Genomic DNA, 23,200 nt, shown 5'->3' on the forward strand with positions numbered 1-23,200 from the left:
TAGTTGTAGATTGAGGACACTAGTCTTGCACTAATAGAGTACTGTACATTGATAAAGCTTCTCACCATGAGACTTAATTGGGACCTCTGCCCAATAGTTGTATTGGACCAATGTTAAAACTATGACAACTGACAGAAAAGCTCAGAACTAAAGTTAAAGAACAGCCATCATATTATCCAGTCAGACAATCAGAAGCTAAGGCCAGTAAGTGGTGGATTCATTCAGTCAGGTGTAACAGAGTCTTACTGTGACCTACTTGAAACCAGATTCAATGAAGTCTTGCTTTGAGGTTCTGTTAAGTGGCATCCTGTTCTTTGTCTCTTCAGATGAAAGTATAAAGTCAATCATTTCCTGCGTACCAGCTGTTATTTTTCTCTTCCAGGAAGGAGAACAAAACACTAGAAGGTTGTAGTGACAATCAATATTCTTTCAAGCATTGCCAAAAAATCCAATCACTTGTTTTTGGGACACAAGTGAGTGAATGAATCTCCTAATTCTTTGTAGATTAAGACAAGCTCATATGTGTGAATCCAACTAGATGAACAGAACAATATAAATGAATCGTCATTCTAGGGCAGTGTGGTTCCCAACCTTTCTAGCCACCTTAAAGATAGAAATGTTAGGTCTGTTGGTCTTTTGATTGGTCTGTTGGTCATTCTGTCCACCGTTTTGGTCCACACTGAAACATCTCAACAACTATCAGATAGATTGTCATGAAATATTGGTTCAGATATTCATGGTACCCAGAGGATGAATCTTGCTGACTTTAGTGTTCCTCTGACTTTTCATCTAATCAAAGTTCTTACATGTCCCGTGAAATATCTCAACATCTACAACTACTCTACAGGCATTAATGAATCTTGGAAAATGAATCCTAATGGCTTCGGTGATCCCCTGAATTTTCCCTTAGTGAAACCATGAGGCTCACATCAATGGTTTGCCATAGAATTTGGTACAGACATTCATGTTCCCATCTGAATGAATTGTAATAACCATTTTATCCTTTTAGTTTCTTCCAGTACATTGGTTTATGACTAAATACCTGTAAATCTAATTACATAAGCTGTACCCTGTATTTAAAGCTAATTGGCAAACACAGTCTCATACAGCTGCTGGAGTCCCTCTTGTTGTCTTGTGATCACCCCAAAGCAAAGACATGTCTACCTACACTATGACCTGTCCTGTGATTGAATATATTGATTGATTGATCAAAGAGGGTTAGGGTTTCTCCTTATTTATCAGAATAATTGTGAAAATCCTGAACATGTAAAAGCATTCAGTAATTCACAAGTATAACAGCAACGATTAGAGGACCAACTGAAGAAATACATACACTAGTGTAGATATATTTCCCCTAATCATCTCCTTGGAGAGTTCCCAACAACAAAGTAGGAAACCTCTGTTCTAGCAAATAGAAATATAATGTTGTCATTCTTCAAAAGTCTAATTGGCTGTAATTGTGAAAGTTTAGAATCATCATTCTTTGAATAAAGACTAAATGTAATCTCTTTCCATTAATGGCTGCAAATGAATTATTGTTCTGCAAAGACAATCAGTGGGTTCTTCCTTTTTAAATACATTTTTGCTCAATGGGGTTTAATGAAATATTAATTCTGCCTTCATTTTCCATTTAAAGGACCATGAACATGCCACGTTTGATGACATCCTTGGTGAGTGTGACGTGCTTTATGTTTTTAAACGGTAGCTCTCAAGTGAAAATTACTCTCTTGGTGTAAATGTGAAAAAGATGAGGGAGGGATAAGTTGCAGCTCGCTGGAGCACAGAGATGACTCATTGTTTTTCTGCTCGTGTGTGTCTGTGTGTGTCTGTGTGTGTGTGTGTGTGTGTGTGTGTGTGTGTGCGTGTGTGTGTGTGTGTGTGTGTCTCCATCTCGAGGGATAGCCAATTTATGTGTCTCACCATTATGGTGGGAAAAGTAACATCTCTCTCTCTCTCTCTCTCTCTCTCTCTCTCTCTCTCTGTCTCTCTGTCTCTGTCCCTTGATTGTCTCTCACCCAGAGGAGATAGAGAAGAAGCTGACTGCCTACAGAAAAGGCTGCAAAATCTGGAACATGCTCATTTTCTGCCAGGTGAGTGGCAGAAGACATTGACATTATTGGGTTGGCTTTTCCTTCAAATTAGGATTGGGTTACACTAAGAGAAGGTAACTACTAGAAATGGATTACAGACATCTGGTTATTTATTTAAATATATACCATATTTAAAGCTTTGTATGATATTTTAAATTAATATTTTATTATTGGCAGCCTACATCCAAAAATTACAATTTCTACCTCCAACTTTAATTAAACTACGACAGGTCAAACACAGAAAATTGGCTTCTGCTCTCACAGCAGCATGGGCTGGTACTGAAAGGGTGGATCTAATTAAAAATAATGAGCTGCGTGGGTTGTCCCTCGACCAGCCATCAGCTGCTCATGTCATGAGCCTCTTCTCAATTTATCAGAACTTTTATCTGTGAAAATTCACACTGGAATCCATCAGCCTCCAGACAAAATCATATTAGATGCAGCTGCAGACAAAAAATTTGATGGCAAACACACTGAGAATAAGGAAATGTGTCCACTATGACGTCTCAGTGTCATAATAATAATAATAAGTACTGGAAATATTTCATATTGTCATCTAGAAGTTACTATTATGTTTTTTTAAGTATTATTGAACCAATTACAATTCCTTGCTCATAATAATATAAACTATAATAATAATACTAATAATAATAGTTCTAATAATACAACAACTGCTACTAATAATAATATACTATACCTATTAATATACCTTGCCTTATATATAATATATAACTTATACTTTTTTGCTCTGTGTAATATTCCTGATGTCTTATATTTGAAGTATAATTGAACCAATTACAATTCCTTGCTCATAATAATAATAATACCTAAAATACTACTACTATTATAATTATTAATATTATTATTATTATTATTATTGTAAACACTACTACTAATAATGATAGTAATAATAATAATAACAATAATAATATACCTTACCTAATACCTAATAATATACCATATATATCCATATAAAATATACCTTATATCAGATATTCCTTATACTGTACATAACATACACCTTATAATGTCTTGCCCTGTGTAATATTCCTATAATATTACTAATCTCATATATCATAATATAATATCTGGCATTGTTTGGTATTTTATAGTAAAATTAACATAGTTAATATTGTCATGTAGAAGAGCCAAGAAGAGACTATAGCATTTCATAATATTCCTATTATTCTCTATCCACATGTATCTTCATTATTGCGCATCATGTTCTGTTGTGACTACTCAACAGTAAGTCGATGATATTTCACATATGATATCAGTCTCATATTACAGAGCCTATCCAATAGCTCCCACATAACCGCAGTGTAGGTGGAATATTCATAACGCACCCACATCAGGATCATCACACCACAGCCACATCACGTCACTCATTCACTGTTTCTTTCATCTGTCTTTATGAAAAAAGATGAGATGAATACATTGATCAATTGGCATGCACTTTGATTTTTTCAAAGGTAAAAAAAATAATAATTTGTGAGTAGCCTACAAAAAAAAACTACAACCCCCATGAACTTTTACTAATACGGCTCCAAATCCATCAAATTCAACATCACAGTCATAATGTGACCGCCACACCTCAGCTCGTCTATGGTCTCTGCACATCCGTTGAGCTGTGACGATGGGAAATGTCAGTGAAAGGCCAGGAAAAAAATGAAATATTGAAAAAACAAGCATTATTCCTTTTTTCTTTTTTTTTTTACAACATGAAAAAGCGTGTTAGTTCATGCAGGACAGGGAAGTCATACGCCCCAGCTGTAATCAGCTGACAGCCACTGATTGAATCAGCATACCTTATTAGTCACACACCAATCACAGCCATTCTAACAACCATGCAGTCCATTTAAATATAACTCCCTCCTACACTGATCCTTGCAGTCGCTCACACTGCTGCTGGCAAAGCTTTGCCTCCATCACCCCAGCCTCCACCTTTCTGGTTCAGGGTCCCATCATGGCTCATGGGTCAATCTGGAATTCATGTTTTGCTTTAGGCCAACTCTGCATTGAGGGTTTTGCATTGCGCTCCCTGTTTTAGTTAAGAGCACTAAGAAAACAGTATTTCCATTTGTCGCAATAAATGGTTTCATTTATGATAAAATATGTTCCTGACTGAATAGTTCAATATTTACTTTATTACATCATTGAGATTTTAAAAGAGTGACTGGTGTTTTATTTTAGGTTCTGTAACAGTTTTTGGTTGCGTTTTACTGCTTTCCAATGCTGAAGTTTGGTCTTTAGTCTTTCTGTATCATATATAAGTCTTTATATTGGACATATGGTGAAGAGAGAGTGTGAGGATAACACACAGTTACATACTGCTGCATGTAGAGAAATATGAAGCTGACGTTATCATTCAGAAGAATCTCTCTAATAAAAATAACACCTTTCCCCAGGGAGGACCAGGACATCTGTACCTGCTGAAGAATAAAGTCGCTACCTTTGCCAAAGTGGAGAAGGAAGATGACATGATCCAGTAAGACTTGTAACCACAAATCTGTGGGGACAAATTTCCATTCACACAACTCAAATGTTTATGACAACATGCGTCATGCTTTTAAAATTGCATCATTTTGGCACAGAGAAATGTTGTTTTAGTCCTAAAATTTGCCCCAAGGGTACTTCAGCCTGTCAGTAGTGCTCCATTTGAAATCTGCAGGGATGGATCACAAATTCAGCTTCTCCCTATACCCTTTATACATAAATCAGTGAATTACATTGAAGCATGCTGTTTATATCTCCAACCACAGAGTGCCTCTAGCTTGTGTTGAGAATATATTTTTATCATATTGTTATTCCTACTCTTATCAAACCCCCATCCCCATTTTGACCTTTAACCTCTTACAAATTCACTTTTCTCATCTCTTCTGCTGCTCTCATCTCAGCTGTCTTTGACTTTTTTTTTTTTTATTAACCTCTCCTCTGCGTGTTCAGGTTTTGGCGGCGGCTCAGCAGGTTGATGAGCAAGCTTAACCCAGAGCCTAACCTCATCCATATCATGGGATGTTATGTGCTGGGGAGCGCCAATGGAGAAAAGGTAAGTTGTCTTTTTTTTTTTTTCAATCCTGACAACAAGCCTCGAGAACAAACGAGACTCCCACACTCCACTAGTCAGAAGTTTACTTTAAGTGTCTACATGCATATGCAGCATGCTTACTCATAATTACCAATATGCAAACACACTCTCACACACACACACACACACACACACACACACACGCACACACACACACACACACACACACATACATACACACTCAGAGCCATATGGTATCCATAGTGCTGTGCAGATAAATCATGTGTTGGCTTTGTCTCTTGATATCGCAGAGAATTGCAGCATCTAATGAGGTGAACTTAAGAGCACTTCTTGCATATGCATGGTAAAATAATGAAAGAGGGAGCAATTTTTGTGCATGCGGAAGAAATAAAAGAAGAATGCATGTGAAAGTGATTTTTTTTTCTTTTTTTTTTAATATATGAGGCGAGAGTATGAATGATGACCTTATCAGCACCTGCTGCTGCCTGGCTCCATGTCTGATCCTGCTGTCAGCCTGCCACACACAGGCACAGGCACAGGGGAGGACAATGAAGAACACACACACACACACACACACACACACACACCTCTTCGAAATGACAGCAATATAGACTCCTTTGACACCCACTCAATTAAGTAACGTCACACACACACACACACCCGCTAACCCTTGCTACAATTACACACTCACACATTTACTCACATACTCGTACCCCCTGCCACAACCCTTCCTCCCCCGCAGAGACTGATACACACTCCTCTACTGTATATGCACACTAACTCACTCACACGTAGCATATGCACACCAACATGCCCACACACTCAATTATTCATACTTTCTCATGCAACCGCATTTACAACCACTGTACTGTAAGTGCTTTGTTTGCACTTTGATGGTAAAAAAAAAACTCATGTAGAGCTTCTCCTGACGTCTTTATAGAGAAAGTTTAAATATGGATAGTGACCTAAACACAGTGCTTGAACACAGTGTAAAGCTGTGAGGGCGATCAAGATGATAAACCTCATTATGGTGCCACATATAGTATTTTAAGATGTGGGATTTAGTGTAATAAGCATAAAAGCAAATTACTATAATTACCATAACAGCCATCATTTAAAAGACTATCTGTGGGATTGCTCTACTGCACAAAACAAGAATTATAATTAGAGGGAAGTTTTTGTTCAAGTACGTATAGCATAATCCTCCAATGTGGAAGAAATGGCAAGCCAAATAAAAAAATCACCGCTACGTATGCTAAGCTAACAAACCTCTTACCAAACATTTGACTTCTCCTTGCTCTTTTTTGTTATATCAAAGAGCATCTCATTTTTAGGTTGTTGCAACAGCTTGTGAACATAAATTAACCCTCCTGTTGTACACAGGTCAATTTTGACCCAATAGAACAACAGGCATTAACTCAAACATGAAGTCAATATCATTTAAAGGAGGCCTTTTCCAAAAATATGTGTCAAACCTTTGGTAATAAGTTGGTATGGAGTTGGTTAAAAAGTTCTAACACATAAGTGGGCGATAATTTATACCTTATGATTTAAAAACAGTCAAGCCAAGCCGGGTCAGTTTTGACCCAGGAGAACAAAAGTTGCACAGCGGAAGACAACAGCGGAGTTAAGCTGCCAATCAAAACTGAGTTTCCTACTTCCTCAGCCAGTAAAACTTGCTTGACAACAAAGTTAAACTGTTAACCCCGATTGGGCCAAATTTGACCCACAACAAGTGTTAACTCAAAGATTTGATTTAGCTTAATCTAAATGAGGCCTATTGACCATAATTTCCCAAAAATGTGTGTAAAACATGGTAATAAGTTGGAATGAAGTTGGCTAAAATGGTCTAACAACTTATACCTCATGCTTTATAAACAGTCAAACCAGGTCAGTTTTGACCCAGGAGGAAAAAAGTTGCATGGTCAGCAGAAAAACACCATGAATCTTGACCTAATTACGGTTTCGAAAAGCTTCAGATATAATTAAGTGCTGTTAGACTTTTAATTAATAACATTAACGATGGCTCTGTTCCATTTAACTGCCTCAATAAATCATGCCAGTGAGTCTGTCTGCATATAAACAGGAAACAGGACCTTTAAACACCCTGATGATATTTATCTATTCTTATTGTTATTAATTACACCTGTGCTTTTCCCAGGACGATATGTTGATATTCAATTACATTCAAGGCAGGTAAACGACCTGTAGGCTGAAAAGCACAGATTGAACTGATAACATTAATGATGGCTCAGTTTAAGTGCCAAAAGAAGCCATGCCCATTCAGCTATAATTCATTTTCCGCTTCGACGTATGAAAATGTATTATTTGGGGTTTTATTTAGATGTGAGATGGAATGGAGACTTGCCAATGATTTGTTCACACCTCTGCAATTCTTCTATCATATCAATATTGTAGCTGTCAGAAATTCCCAGAAAGTAATGGGGGTTTATGGGAAAGGTAGTTCATCACAAGTGCTAGCAAATCTGTGAGCTATTATGGAATTAATTACCATGGTCGTATCTCTTTCTGGGAATTAGAATTAATTTGAAAATTATATATTATTATTTCAGAACATTTCCAACAGTCATATTGTTTGCTTGTGCTTTTGGCCCGAGTCTTCTACATATAAAGAACCGCTTGCAGTACACTGTCAGTCACTGTGACATTTGGCATCTTCTCCACAGTGATTCAGTACAAGTCACACAAGGAGGGGGATGAACAGGGAAGGGCTTATTCACTGCATTTAACAAATTTTCCCCCTGCTGCTGCCTATGTGCGCTCCTGCAAGCTCAGCTGGGTAGCCACTATTAATAGACTGACTGACCGAGCTGCCTTCAGATGATGCTACGCTCCACCCAGCATCACACCTTATGGCTGTGCCACCAGCCCTGTTACACTACAAAGATCATACATAAGAAACGTGGTTGGTTTGTTTTTTTAAAAGAACAAAAGAAAGAAAAAAGTGAAACATTTTTGCATTTCTAAACATTTATAAGGTCTAAGAGGTCAATGCCAAGATATCATCATAGTCACTCACTCACTGACTCAATACAATATTATATTTTTTTTCTTTTTTTTCTTGACACAGTTGGTAATTGACTTGCTCACTGGCTTCTAGACCTGTGTTAATTTAGTCAGATGTATCCCTAGTCTTTGTCTTGCGATCAAAACTAGGGATTCACCAATCCACTACTTCAAAGGTATCTTCAGATACAGAATACTAATCTGACATCAGAGCCCTCTTTGTCCCAAATTTAGAATGTGGAACTGATTGGAATACATTTTATGTAAGGTAACAAAAAGGCTACGGGTTTGCCGTGACACCAAATACTCAGTTTCCCCCCACCATGACTGAATAAAAGAATCAAAGAATGTAATGCTTCCCCCTACATGAGGTGTGTGCTGATTAGCATATTCAGTTTTGAAATAGGAAAACCTATCAAGAACATGAAAAATGTCTCACCTTGACAAACACCATTTAAAACTGGCAGCACACAGATGAAGAGCAATACAAGACCTGTACAAGTTTTTTTAACCTACAAACTAATATAGCTAGCCTTAATAAGACTACTTTTACTTTAAGCTGGCCAAATTCTAAAATGTTTTTTTTTCATGCGAAAACAGCAGGTCTTTAGCTTGTTTCTGTAAATACCGCATTAAAATACCAAAATGGGTAATTCCTCTCTTACGGGGCATGCGTTGAGGACAGACAAGCAAGTCAGACATAGAAAACCAGGTGGGAAGGTGGAGATAGCTATATATAGCTCTAAACATGCTACCAAGGTAATAAAGAGAGCAATACATGCATGAAGCCATTAGCATTTTTCTTCCTTTTCCAATGAAATCATGTATTATAGGAGCTGGATACCAGACAAAAAATGACGGCCATTCAGTCAAAGAATTGCTCATTTCTCTGCCCACAGACTTTACATTGTGGTGATACAAGCACAATTTTAAGCGAATTACCAACTTCAAAGCAAACGTGTGACATAAATAAGTGATGAGATTCCTGCTAACACCTTGGTTACCTTTCCTCTAACACCTAAATCTAGTTTCCCTGTAGGTATTTGCTTAGTTTAACAATAGCACAAGTGTTAATTAGATCAGATTCACTGCTCTAGTTAAACATTATTAGTTGGTTACGGCTTCCTTGCATTAGCATTTGCTGCACTGACACTGGCCTTGAAGAGCCAGGCTCTATTGATGGCTTGCCATGATAAAGCCTCGGGGAAATGTCAGGGTTAAGCACCAGAGCAGGTTGCATTAGCAGCACACATAGTAACCTTCTACTCATTCCTTCCCTGCATCCATTCACCGTCATTGTTATCAATAAACCTTTTGTCTGCTTACTGCTGCAATGTTCTTTGAAGAGAGTTTTGAGTTAATATAGACATGACAAAATCATTTTATCTTGCCACTCATTTGTTTAGAGATCGGACATATTTCATGTGTCAAGAGATGCAACTTTTAGTCACAAAGGTTTCATACATACAGCCAACATATCCATTAGTTTCCTTAAAAATGTAAATAGCACATTCCAAAAGTATGGAATTTTCCTAGCGACACCTCTGGCTCTGAAGACATCCAAATGTATTGAGGTCTATGAGAAAATGACCCTATTTCCCACTTGATTTATTACCTCAATAAACAGTTTCCTAATGAGTTTATAGTCTCAATCCCTAGTTTCAAGTCTTCTTCCATACAGAGTGATGTTCATTTTCTAAATTATGGTCCCATTTAGAGTAAAAAGGACAATAAAGCAGGTACGCTTTAGTGTGGAGGAACTGTGATTGACAAGTTGTTACCACAGCAACTACTGTACATGGGTTAGAAAACGTAACCATGCCATAACCTCAGATTCACAGAACAAGTGTTGCTATAGCCTTAATTTTTCAAGTGTGTATTCAATTCATGAAAGCTAAGTTAGTTCTTTGGTGGGTATGTGTTTTTTAAATGGGTCTAAAGCCTGTTTTTCACTAGCGGAAATTAGCCTTAGCATAACCAAATGTAATCATAGACTGTATATGCACCCTGCTAATTAAGCTAGAATTAGGGTCAGTTCCACCTTCTCGTCCAAATATGGCCAAATCTGGCTCCAGAAAACCAAGATGGCAGAATTCAAAATGTAAACTCTAAGCTTCATAATGGCAGTCCACAAACCAGTGGAAATGCCACAGTGACAATTACCTTTTTTAAAACACTCAGCTGACACTTATATATATAATTCAACAAAAGCCACCAAAATATTGTTTCTTCATTTCTCATGAAGAGTGAAAACATGTCCAGCATCCTGTCCAATTTACATGTTCATGCCCTCAATATTAACAGTTCTCAATAATCTTTTAAAGATTACCCTAAAATCTACATAAATCTAAATAAGGCACTGTCCAACCCTCTTTCCTCTTTGAACTAACGGATGAGAGCATAGATTACTGGAGATGAAACGTGCAAATGTCATTTGGCTCTGAGGCTCCATGTGTGATGGCACACCAGCTGGCTCTGGACCAGACCTCAGGGAGTGAGAATAGGGACATGGACGATGAGTTGGGACAAGAAGGAGAAGGAGGAGGAGGCAGCGTGGCGATGAGGGCCAAAGGCTTTTCGTGTTATCAAGTGTGAAAAGCTGCAGTAGAAATTCACAAAATCTAATCAAAGGGGTCAGTAGATTGCTCCTGTGTTTTTCCAATGTGAATTTCAGGGGCTATAAAACATTTTTCTATAAAAATCTACATTTCAAGACCAAATGTGTCACAGCGGGTTGACAGGACATTTCAAAAGCTCCTTGAATGCAGCCAAGAGATGCTCCTTCAGTATCCCAAATCTTGGTCTTTGAGATCAGTGATGAGAGCTTGTCATGATGAATCTACTTTAGAGTGCCTCATTTATGGTGGCTGCACAGGTTCAGCCTGCAACTTCTATACAGGCCACATCCTTTGAAGAATGTCACTACTGAAATGGGGCTTTCTTCGCTGCTAATGGAGATGTAGCAGTAGTGCGAATCAAAGAGCATTTATTTATATTGTATAACTATACTTCTAAAAAAAGATTTCATGAAGTGGTTTAAATAAATGTGGATAGAAATTTTCGATTGTACACTGTCTACAAGTCCACAGACTGGAAATCTGGTCATTAGGGGTACGTGTGTGTGTGTGTGTGTGTGTGTGTGTGTGTGTGTGTGTGTGTAATATAATAACACATTTTCAGACTTCAATCTCCTGCTGGCATTCAAGGTGTTGCACTTAGTTATTCAAATAAAAAGTGGCAGAAATAGTTACCCTGGCTTCATTCTCACTGCTGCACAGCTGGCCTATCACGGCATGGGTGTGAAAGTCAGATTGTTGGTCTCAGAAAGTTTGAAGTCTCAAAATTTGTTGGGGCCTTTGAAACTATTCAACCATCAATCCTGATGAAGCATAAAGCCTTTAAACTCCTTCAGACATGCACCTAGTTATGTTAATGTGATGGCAATTCCTCATCAATAAGCACCTCAATCACGTCTACACTAGGTCGAACCTAACAACATTACCGTAGGACTTTTAACACAGCGCTAGTCTTAATTGAATAGAGGCACATTAGAGTAAATGCTAAGCAGCAAAAGGTTAAATAAGCACAGAGAGACTGAATACATGTCATGTTCTATACCTTCTTAAAAGCACTGTGACTAATTTATCACTCAATTAGCATCTGTTACGCAGAAACAAAAAGGCATAAATCAATACTCCCTCATACTTTCAATTTAGCAATTAGAAATATTAAGAATTGGAGCAAATTAGAGTTAAAACGTCACATCATTCTATGCTTGAGCACTGCTGGCATTATAAAACAGCCAGCACAATTCTTTATATAAGGCTTCGACAGCAAAATATGTTTTAAAATACATCCCTTAAAGTATGTTTCCTGTGAGAGAACATTCGTCTTCCTTCGTATCATTGGTTTTCAACTCACCGCTGTTCCCCCATGGGGCCATCACTCTCTGTCACGCACCAGGTGCCCCAATACTCACCCGATATTTCCATATCAGCCGTGTCAGGTCTAAATAAACCGTCACAGATCATTACCCGACGAAACACCTAAATGTGAATGACAGAAAAGCATCCCTTTAACAGACAGCTAAAGCCAGAGAAGCTTACAAAGAGAACTCCACGAAAATATATCCTCTCACATAAACCATCTCAGTGTCACACACAAAGGTCTGCTTTAACAGTATAGGTACAGTGACTTCAGGTGAACGCATTGCTGGGTTTGACCCTGCTGCGCTAAGCCCTTTCACTTCCTATAGATCCACTCTGACAGATGTGCCTGTATGGAGGGGAAACATTACCATAAGTGCCTCTTCACTTATACTCAACCATTGCACTGTACGTGACACACTGACCTTTTCATCTGCAGTGCTGCATGAAGAGAATCAAAGTGCTGCAGGGTCTCCTCCTGCTCTCTGTGTATAGCTTTATCTCTGCTTCATCAATGCTTTGATTTCATTTCAAAATATCCTGGTGGCATTTTGGATGTAAGTATTCTCTCTCTCTTTCTCGCTCTTTCTAACCCATAGTCTGTGTCTCTCTATCTCTTTTTCTCCCTCTCCTGCAGCTGATTCAGACTCTGAAGAGACTGATGAGACCCTCCTCAGTCGAATTCAAGTCCCCACTAGAGCTGTCCGCACAGGGTGAGACACACGCACACACATTTACGAATAATTGCAAATCCACTCTCCTACTATATCATTGGTTTTCTGCTGTCTTTTTACATTTTTTTAATATATTTTTTATAGATAAAACATGCTTATTCCCTCCACGCTACATAAACAGATGCATGCACCACAGCACACAAACAAAACATACATACAGTATCGATTTGGTGCTATCTGCCTTGCCGGCACGCCCGCTGAATGTTAATAGTTGGCATTAATCAATGCCAGTAAGCCGCTCAACGATGAAGAAAGCGCATTAGGGAGTGTGAGCAAACATACAGGTGTGAACTTTGCTGAGCTCTGAACGCATCCCTCATCAGTCATTTTCCCGACATCTACTGATGCCACGCTAATTATTTTCCTATTAAAATGTCATTATCTCCTCTCCTCCCTATAGCATCCCATACCTCTATTGACCCACAACGCTTTTTTTGTCTCTCCGTTTCTTCTCCATACATACAACCTTAGTATGTAGTGCTGGGACAAAGCATTACATAATCTCTTATGTATTTTATTCATATGCCTGAACTGAATGTGTAAAAAAATAAGTCATAGGTCAACCCATAAAGCTTGGTGTCTGATGAAAGTCTGAAGCTGAGATGGCTTTTCAATCCCTTTCTGCCTTCTGAAATAGTGTTTTGCATGAGGCTGTTTATTGCATTGCAGTTGGCTTTTTTGCATATTGACTAGTTGGGTAATATCGCCTTGAGCACAGTGAAAGCAGTTGTTTTTTCTAGGTCATAGATCAGCAAGCATTAGATTAGAATGCATTAGCATTTTAGCAGTCTTAATGCTAAAAATCACTCTAATGTCATATGTGACTATTATGTGAGAGGTGAGAGATTCTATGAGGGGTTTTTTTTTTTAACTCCTTTTCATAATACTGGAATGTAGTAGCTGAACATATAGATGTATTCAGCCTCCACAGTGTCCCTCAGTTCAATTTAGTTCAATTATTTATTTCCCCAAAGGAGAATTAGCACTACAGCCAGATAATCAAAGCATTCAGCCACACAGCAACAGACCTCCCAGCTGTCCCAGTCGCCCTACTGCATTTAACTATTCAACCTCCATGTGCAGACCAATACATTCAGATGAGTTGAACAGACTGAATGCTGCATCGACTTCCTTTTTTTATATATTTTTTTACCATCACAGGAAATCAATAACAAGATGTCAGTGCCAGAGCGCGCACACACACACACACACACACACACTAGACATGTCATACAGACAGATGACCTGTCCAAGGGTCAGTAAGCAGGGTGTATCGATATGGAGAGTGAGTGTAACACAATTGCTCGGAAAAGGTAAACCACAAAGATTAATGGAAGTCAATGCACAAAGTAATTGCACTCAGGCCTTATCCACACATGTACAGATATTTTCCCTCTTAGTTTTTACAAAATATCTTCCTATACACAAGAACACAAAAATGACTAGAATCACTCCAATAACCATGGCAGGCCAGTAGGTGGCAATACAGTCTATATCAATGGTACGTCAGATACCAGAGCAGAACATTCTGAGCGTGCGTATTATAAGAGCTGGATAGGACACCGATTTTTCCCAGTGGTCATTCAAGGTATTGCAATGAAAAATCCCCCTGCTACCCAAAAAGCATTGTCCTAATAAACCACCATTGTTAAAGAGAAGTGTGTTTTAAAACTGTTGACAGGACATATGAAACTGCAAAGAAAGGTAAATTATGACTCTTTCTATTAGGATTTTTGATCCATGGAGGTGTCATATATGCAAAACCTTCCTTGACATCATCACAATGTAAAGTCTATGGGCCGAGCTGGAACTAGTGGGCAGGACCAGCAGGGGAAGACTATAGTGCATATGTCATGGGCCACACAACATGGAAACAAACCGGAAAGCTGGAAACTGTTTTGGCATATGTGCCAGCCAAGCAATTCTTATAGGACTGAATGGGCGACATTTTGGGTTGTTATCCAGCTCTTATAATACATGTGGTAATGAGCTTATTTTCTTTGGCAGTAGTTGCAGTTGTAGTTTCAGGTGCATACTCATTACACAAATTAACAACGTGAATTGACATGAGATGTCATCATTTCATGTCACCATGGATACAAAGAAACCAGAAATCTGTAAAAATCTGTACTTTAGAAGGAGTTTTAAAAAATCTGTCTGTGTGTGGATGACAGGCCAAAACTTAGAGGAAAATGTTCATTCTCCAAATACCCAAAATAGCTCTGACAAGGCCTCAGTCTGTATAGTACATGTTCAAGCTCAACAAAAGGTTATTAGTCATCTTTTAATTGTGGTTCTTTTAGCCTTTTTACTTGCAAATTCAGTTCAACTCAATGCACTTTGAGGACCACGCTACAAAGTTGGTGGAATTGCTGAAAGGTAAATCCAGTGATAGTCGATAAGGAATTTGAAAGGATTCAGATTCAATAAGTTGATTTGATACTGGATCTCAATCTGATAAAAAGCTATTGGATTTCATCCCTACAGAGGAATGGAGCTGCTGACAAGCTGCTTTCACTATGCAGCCTGTGTAGTCACTGAGTCAGCCTTCTTCTAAAACTGTTTGTTAGACAGATGTTACAGCTGTTTGTGGCTTACAGTAGCTGATTTTAAGTTAAGACATCAGGTTTGAAACACAGTTTGCTGTTAGTAATGGTGGTTTTGGAGGAATGGGTGATCTCCTTTGTTCTTTCCTTGTGTCCTTTGTTCTCATACTACTGAGGCAATGACTGATGACAGCATGACATAAAGCATATGACCCAGACCCTGCTCCTGCCACAAATCATCAGCACATTTGATGGTTTGTCCATTTTCATCAATACTCTGACAGTCATCAAGTGTTTTTCCATCAACCTTTCGAATGGACATAACAAGGTTCCAAGTAAGGGTCGCAGCCCGACACTGATAAGACCCACAGTGAGGATTAAAGCAGTGGGAACACATTCTGGGGTAAGCTGAAAGAGGCTTACTTCAGTTAATCAAGGCTGCTGATGAGTGTTTATCTGTTGGGAAAAGGGAGGTTCTGTTTGCTTATGGTTTCAGAGACCTATCAAGTCTCAAATTACCACCACTGATGAACTCGCTCAATATGAAGCTGTACAAGGAATTCTCTGTACTGTCAGATTCTTGTCTATAGATAGACAGATATAGATAGAAAGACAGATACTTTATTGACAAACCAAACCATCCAAAGTTCACACACATTCAGTGAAAAGGGTATGAAACATTGATACCAACACTATTCACCATATACATCCTTCTTTTAGGTAATATTATTTGGAAACACTCCATAAAATGTCATTGTTATGCAGACGATACTCAATTATATCTATCAATAAAGCCTGATGAATCTAATCAGCTACCTAAACTCCAAGCATGCCTTAAGGAACAAATGCCTGGATGGCCTGCAACGTTCTGCTACTAAACTCAGAAAAGTTAGCTGTTTTTGTTCTTGGTCCCAAACACCTTTGAAACACATTATCTAATGATACATTTCTTGGATGGCATTGCGCTGTCCTTGGTGCTATATAAATAAATATTGATTCATTCATTCATACTGTATTGAAAATAATTAAAACAATGGATGGACTTTTCCCAGCAGTCTACAATCTTCTTTATTTCCTTCTCGTGCAGGCAAAGAGATGATCGAGATGTACTTTGACTTCCGTCTGTTCCGCCTGTGGAAAAGCCGTCAGCACTCGAAGCTGCTGGATTACGACGACCTCTTGTGATGTCGATACAGCATCTGTTGGCTTCTCGGCCGGTTATCTCACGTCTGAGCCTACTTCACGGTGACAAGAGCGTTGGTTGAAGGGCCCCCTGGAGAGGCTCCTAGACCGGCTCTGTGGTTGAGCGGGGAGCAGCGAGCGGCGAAGATGGGTTCTTTTTTCCCCCCTTCTGAAGCGACAGGGTGGCCCCGTAGATTCAGCCAGTGGTGTACCTTTTCTCCCTTATCCATTTTCAGTTTCTGCCTATCTCTCAGAGAAAACAGAGAAGAGGGATGAGAAAAGGGTGGAGGGGTGTGGGACTTGTCATCCTAGCCTAAATGTGTCAGAAGACGCTAAGTAGAGTTAGATTCCTGCATTCAGAGAGGATGTTAGAAGAAAAAAGGACGCAGCAGAGAACAGAAAGACCTCCTTTCTGACTTTTGGAAGGTTGACTGATTTTATTTTTCACCTTTAGCCAACCTCTTCTCTTTCAAGACGGAGGCTTTATAAGGATGGAAGTCTTTTCTTTGTCAGGTGTGGAAATTAGAGCTTATATGTAAATAAACAAGTGCTTACTGGAGAATCAGAGAATAGATTTCAAGCATCTCTCTCCATGCTATCATGTGAAAACCTAGAAATTTGATTAGTCTTATTCAAAGTTAGAGGTGTCTATTTAACACAGCTTTTTTTAAAACTTCAGATCAATGTATTAGTATTTCGTACTGACTGTTGTTTTACCTCAGGATAAATTCATTGTTTGATACTAAGAATTGTACTCACTGTTCGTAACGCAACATACTGTAGATCAGAATCAAAAGCCTTCATACTCCACACAGAGTCATCTTCAGTGGACCATCAGGGTTCACTTATCTTCAAGTGTGTGTGAATGGAGGAGGTTTTCTACATTTCCACGGTCTCTGAAGTCGACTGTAGCCGAACAGACAGATGTATCCATGCATGTTTCATTACAGCGTTACACTTTTTAACCCACCGAGTTATCACGAGCCAATCTTTCTTGAGCTTGCGGCTTGCGGGTGCTGATCCTTCTTAGTGTGTTTAACTTGTGTGTGTTTGTACAGTATTGCATGTGTGTGTCCATAGTTAACATAGCTCTGGAAAGAGATTGCGGGTAGAGACACCTGACTAATACTCTTAACAAAAATACATACTCTATATTTGATTTATTCACTTTATTTACTCCTGTTTCTTGAGTAAATTAGACTTTCTTATTTAGGATTTTCAACTTGATTCACTCAAAGTAGCAGCAGAGTGGTAAAGGTGGTGATTTTCTCTTTTTTTGGGGGGGTGGGGGTGTCTCCTCACCACCACTTTTTCTTTTCTGTGTTAATATCGCAATATGAAGGTCTGTGTCTCAAAATACAGTTGATGCCAGACCCATTTCTAGCATTAATAGCCATTTTAAAACATGAAGATATTTGCGCTATTGCTGAAATGACTTTTATTTTGTGTTAACATGTACAAAAGAACATTTAAAGTAAACTCCAGTAATTAAGTTTTGCACTTTTATTAAGTTGGGGAACTGAAGTTGGGGAACGATCCTGACATTTAGTCGTTGGTATGGTTCAAACTCCAAAAATACTGAATCATACACATTCCCCATATTGCAACTGAAGAGCATCTTGCAAAACCCCTTCCTTGATAAACATCTTTCAAACTCCATGACCAAAGCTTGTAACAGTGTTACCATGAAAAATGTTAAGTCCCCAACCCAAGCTGAGACATCATCAGACACAATGACATAATCAGGGTTCCTTCATGCTACTTTAAAAAATGCTCCCTGCGGCGCAGCAGAGGACATTATATAACTCTTTTCACAGGCAAAGTATATGAATTGATGTTCCTGTCTAAATCTGGTGGAGTGTCCCTTTAAAATGCTCAAATTTAAATTTGTATTTATATTGCTCATCTTTTTTAGCACCTTTCATATAAAGCAGGTATTGACTGCACTCTTTAATATACATTTAAATATACATGTACTCTTTAACATGCAGGAGGAAACAGTCATTCCTTTTTATTTTTACACTGTCCTCTATCATATTACACCATGGCCATTCAGACGTATAGACCCATAGTGGCCTAACTTGTATTTATCCCTAGAAAAAAATCAAGTGAATTTATTTTTTAATTAAGGGCTTTACCCCATTGTATATCTAAAATACTAATGAAAAATAACTACTTCATAAAACAACTTCAAACTAACAGCAAACTTGTTTATAGAACTTATATATAAAATGTGGAGCGGTTTAACTGCTGGTATCAGTGCTGAATAAATGTAGTGTCACATTGGATGAGTGACATTTACTTCTCTCCATCTCAAGCTTGTGCTGAGCTGGTCTGAAAGAACACGATCTTGTGATCCTTCCTTCAATTAAACATTCCCCACAAATATTCAGCGTAATCATTAATCACGGTGTTAACTTCTATCCTCGCTGGATTCAGATAAAGGTTAAAGGAATATGTCATGATGAAGGATCTTTAGTTTCTGATGTGTGTGCTATATCAGTGATCACACATCTACATACTGTATGCTTCCTAAATTTATATCCAAGCTTCCCTGCATGTCTAAGTGAGTGTGTGTGTGTGTGTGTGTGTGTGTGTTGTGATCATGGGTGACTGAGCCTTTTCACTGCTTATCTGTACACTCGTGGCTTGTGTTGTTGCTCCCTGATCCATGCAAGTCAACTGAGCCTGAAGAAGACAGCATCGTTGTGTGAGTGAGTGTTTTAATAGCTGTTAGCTCGTGGGATTGCCAACATGATTCATCTTTAATGCATCCATAAAGACATGTGGGCTCTACACGTGGACGTTCTGGTTCAAAATGGGATGTTTAGCCATGTGAAATCTCTTTAAACATGCTATTTAACTTGAGTTGACATTAGTAAGTATCTTAAGAGCACTGTTTTATACAAAGAGAAAGAATCACTGTTTTGGAGCTGTGAGTTAAACGAGAGGTTAAACTGTTCAATCCATGATGGCTTTTAAGTGGATGAAGGAAGAATGAGCTGTTGTTGATTTTTACTTTGCACTACCTGGTTCCTGTTATGAGTGGATTGATGCTATCCTCTAAATGATTTCTCTACAACTGTAAATTCTGTTTTATGTCTGTGCTAGTGCTGCATAAAAATGCTTAATAAGTCATACTGATGTCAACTTATCATTATGCCACTAAGTAGCATCACTAGATCTGTTTAAAATGAATTGCTATCATTTGTTAGAATGTAAATGACCATGGTGGTGTTTTTTTGCTAAAAGGAGCTAAAAACAGGACTTATTTAGTTTGTGTAATGAAGCCATCCAGCACCGTAAATTCTCAAATACTGGCCCAGGACTTTAGCTTAAACTGTTGAAAGAACCAGACCTTTATTTACGTTTATTTTATATATTAGTTTTAAAAAAAGCATCCTTAAATCAGTTTTCAATTGCTTATTCTATTAATATATTCCACATCATTTACATTTACATTGCATACATTTCCATTACTAAAACAGTCATGTTACTCTCACCACTCTCTGAGTTGCTGCTCTGAATCTGTTGTTTTAACAGACACTTTTTTTCATTTTTGCCGGTGGCTTCTATTTTGCAAATCTTGGTAAAGCTCCTATTAATGAAACAATCAATGAACAATTCCTGTACTGATGTTTCTTGTTAAAAGCCTTCTAGTAGCTCAAAGAGACTCATCTCTTCTGTTCTTGGCAGGCGTGTAATGTGGAATATCTGCAGAAGGTGTTCAGCTTAACTGACAGTCATTTATCAGCACTCAAATAAATGTCAAAGTAGAATTTTATTTTGTACTGAAAAGTCCATTTTCATTTGTTTGTGCCAGTTGGTCATTATTTGAGACTCAACCATTATTTCAATGCTGGCTTTCGTTTAAAAAAAGTAATTTAAAAAAGTATTTTATATTTATTTCATACAATTTTGTATGGCCAGTAGGTGCTGCCAGTCTTGTCAATGAGCTTTCTTAGCTAGCTTAGTTAGCTGTATTTATACCAAACTCTAAATTAATGTATTGTCCGTTAAAATCACAGAACACTTTATTGTAGCCCATGGAAGGGCTCACACCTTTCAAACATTATATCATAACTGTTTTAGATTTATCATGTGAGTGAACCTCATGGCATTTGGTAGGTCTTGTGTGTGCAGTATAGAACTAACTCACCTCTCATCTTAAAGGTTGAATCTGAACTTTACTATTATTGTATATTCATGATTTTGCTTCATTTTGATGTGTGTTTGTTTAAATATCACGTATTTTGCTAATCTTTCTTCTGTAGCAATATACTATGTTAGAATATTTCTGTACGGTTATATCAATTTGTATAATGTACAAGATATGTAACATTGTTCAAGGTATTGTACTACTCTGTTATAGTTTGGGGATTTGAATGACTGTTGACTTGGAGTCCCGCTGATGATGGACAGAAACAAAGTGAGAAATATGTTAGACACCAACAGCATAGTGCAGTCTGCTCACTGCTCATCTCCTTTCTATTCTATATTGGGACTGCAGAGTAGAGGTAATCCTGCTCATAGAAGACTCTTCTGCTTTCTCCTCTGCCACTGTTTGAAATAAAGGCTAAACCCAGGAACCTAATTACATGCCCGCCCAATTGTTGTAACTACATCTCAAGTCAATATTTAATCCTGCTGCCGTATTGAGTTTAATTGCAAGTTGAGTTACACTCAAGGTGGACATGTGCTCGATGGATTTCTAATGAGTTGTCCGATCACAAAGAAAACTGAGACCTTACAATACCGGAGATCAATTATCTACTGCCGAGCTAAGCGAATTCTGCCTGAGGCTGTGATCAGATAAGACACTTACATGCCATGCTGAAATACAAAGCATCACTGGTAACATTACAGAAGACCTTGCAGCTAAGAATTTGCATTTTTTAGCAGTATTCAAGCAGATAACCAAAAAATATGAAGACATCAAAGTCCGAAAATAGAGTTTGCTTTTCAGAAACTCACTCTAATGCGCTCAATGCTTTCTGGTGCCCTTTTACTGCCTTAATCAGTATTAATTTATGGTCTATTTCCACATTGATTTTAAGTGCAGCATGAAAATAACCCAATTGTCCACCCTTTGAGTCTGTTTCTCCAAAGTATATATAACCTTATCATGTAATTGTTAAATGTGAATTGAAGTACTGCAGATCGCCATGTTCATGCCCCATTGAAGTGAATATGGCAAAGTGATGACCACTTCCAGCAGTGATTTTGGTGATATTTCTCCCTTATCACATGCAAAAACTGAGCTGCAGGCTAACTCTTGGTAAAAAAAAAAAAAGGGGGACAATTTTGTTTAGAGGTGCATTCATTCGTTTTTAAAAAAGAAAACACATATTAGCTAATAAAAAACAAGAAACACAGCCATTTATTAATATAAAAAGATTTATTGCAACTTTAAGCTCAAGAGTGAGAACTGCTGTACATGTGAGCATTGGAGGAAGCAGAAGACTTCAGCTAATAAAGGTGAACATAATTCTTGCAATAACATTAATGAGTTTGAGGGGAAAACCTCAGAGAGTCATGCAAAGACAGCCTTGGTTATATATTTTTTGTGAGTGCCGGCAACTTTTACACAGCAGACAAACTTTGTGTACGATATCTTAAATCTAACATGTCAAGACACTCTTTAATGAGGACTTGTTTTCATATTAGCGCAAATCCATTACACTGGAGTTCAGCGAGCGAGTGACGCACGCAGTCTGACTTGTCACGCCGCCTCACTGAAGCAGCCATTTCCATTTCCCGAGAACATAATAATAACAACAAATCAAGAGATTTATCTCTGAACGCTCCCCCTCTCCTGTTATTTCCAAATGAAGATGACATTTCCCCCCCAAGTACAAATTATTAATAAGCATTGTTGTTGCCCTCCCTGCTGCTCTCGCACTGTGCCTCTGAAGATTTGCCAGGCCTCAGTCGGGAAGCGTGATTGAGTTTGATGAGATTGATGGATTGATGCTGCTTTGATTGCTCTGACACCTCCAGTCAGGCTGCTGATTGTGTTTTGGGGAAAGAGTTGAATAATGTGTTTATGTAATGTCTGTTTTACTTTGCATCAACTTCTAAGTCATCTAACTAAGCATTACATTTTGGAATAGCTTTCTTAGATTAACACACAGTAGACTGTAGGAGTGATAAATGTTACAAAGCTTGAAACAGGTTTAATACTCATACAATGTCTTGATAAAGAAAATGTTTATTATGAAAGGTATAATAGCAATTAACATTATTGTACATCTGGTGATTTTGATACTAGTAAAGTTAAGAATATATCTGGGTAGCTTTCCTGAGCTTTTGGGTTCTTCCTTAGAGTAGACATCATAGATGGACCTTTAATCCATTGTATCTGAACTAATAGCAAAGAAATGTTGTTGCTTTGCACAATGTTGGTAATAATGTGAGAAAAAAATGATTGTTTTTAAAACATTTTTTTCCAGTAAACTTTAGTTCTGCACAGCTTGTTTCATTGTCTTCTTATTGATTGAATGATGTCAGTGTTACAGTGGGAAGTGTTAGCTCCTGGTGTAGCTCGGTGGGTAGCAGGCAGTAACACCAACTCCACACATGCTAAAAATGTATTAGCTTACAATGCTGCAATGTACTTAGGATAAAATCTCACATAAAGTATCTA

At 38.1% G+C, this 23,200-nt stretch overlaps 1 protein-coding gene across 1 annotated transcript in view; it reads left to right on the top strand.

Moving 5' to 3' along the window:
• nsmfb (NMDA receptor synaptonuclear signaling and neuronal migration factor b) overlaps window positions 1-16,557 on the top strand; it is a 48,722-nt gene extending 32,165 nt beyond the window's left edge. Inside the window, exons 11-16 of the mRNA XM_053325388.1 lie at window positions 1,637-1,670; window positions 2,020-2,090; window positions 4,499-4,578; window positions 5,037-5,139; window positions 12,730-12,805; window positions 16,460-16,557. Coding sequence (XP_053181363.1) covers window positions 1,637-1,670; window positions 2,020-2,090; window positions 4,499-4,578; window positions 5,037-5,139; window positions 12,730-12,805; window positions 16,460-16,557 — 462 coding nt within the window. The remainder of the gene's footprint in view (window positions 1-1,636; window positions 1,671-2,019; window positions 2,091-4,498; window positions 4,579-5,036; window positions 5,140-12,729; window positions 12,806-16,459) is intronic.
• The last annotated feature ends 6,643 nt before the right edge of the window (window positions 16,558-23,200 follow it).

Source organism: Scomber japonicus, chromosome 9 (genome assembly GCF_027409825.1).
Source record: "Scomber japonicus isolate fScoJap1 chromosome 9, fScoJap1.pri, whole genome shotgun sequence".
Taxonomy (NCBI): domain Eukaryota; kingdom Metazoa; phylum Chordata; class Actinopteri; order Scombriformes; family Scombridae; genus Scomber; species Scomber japonicus.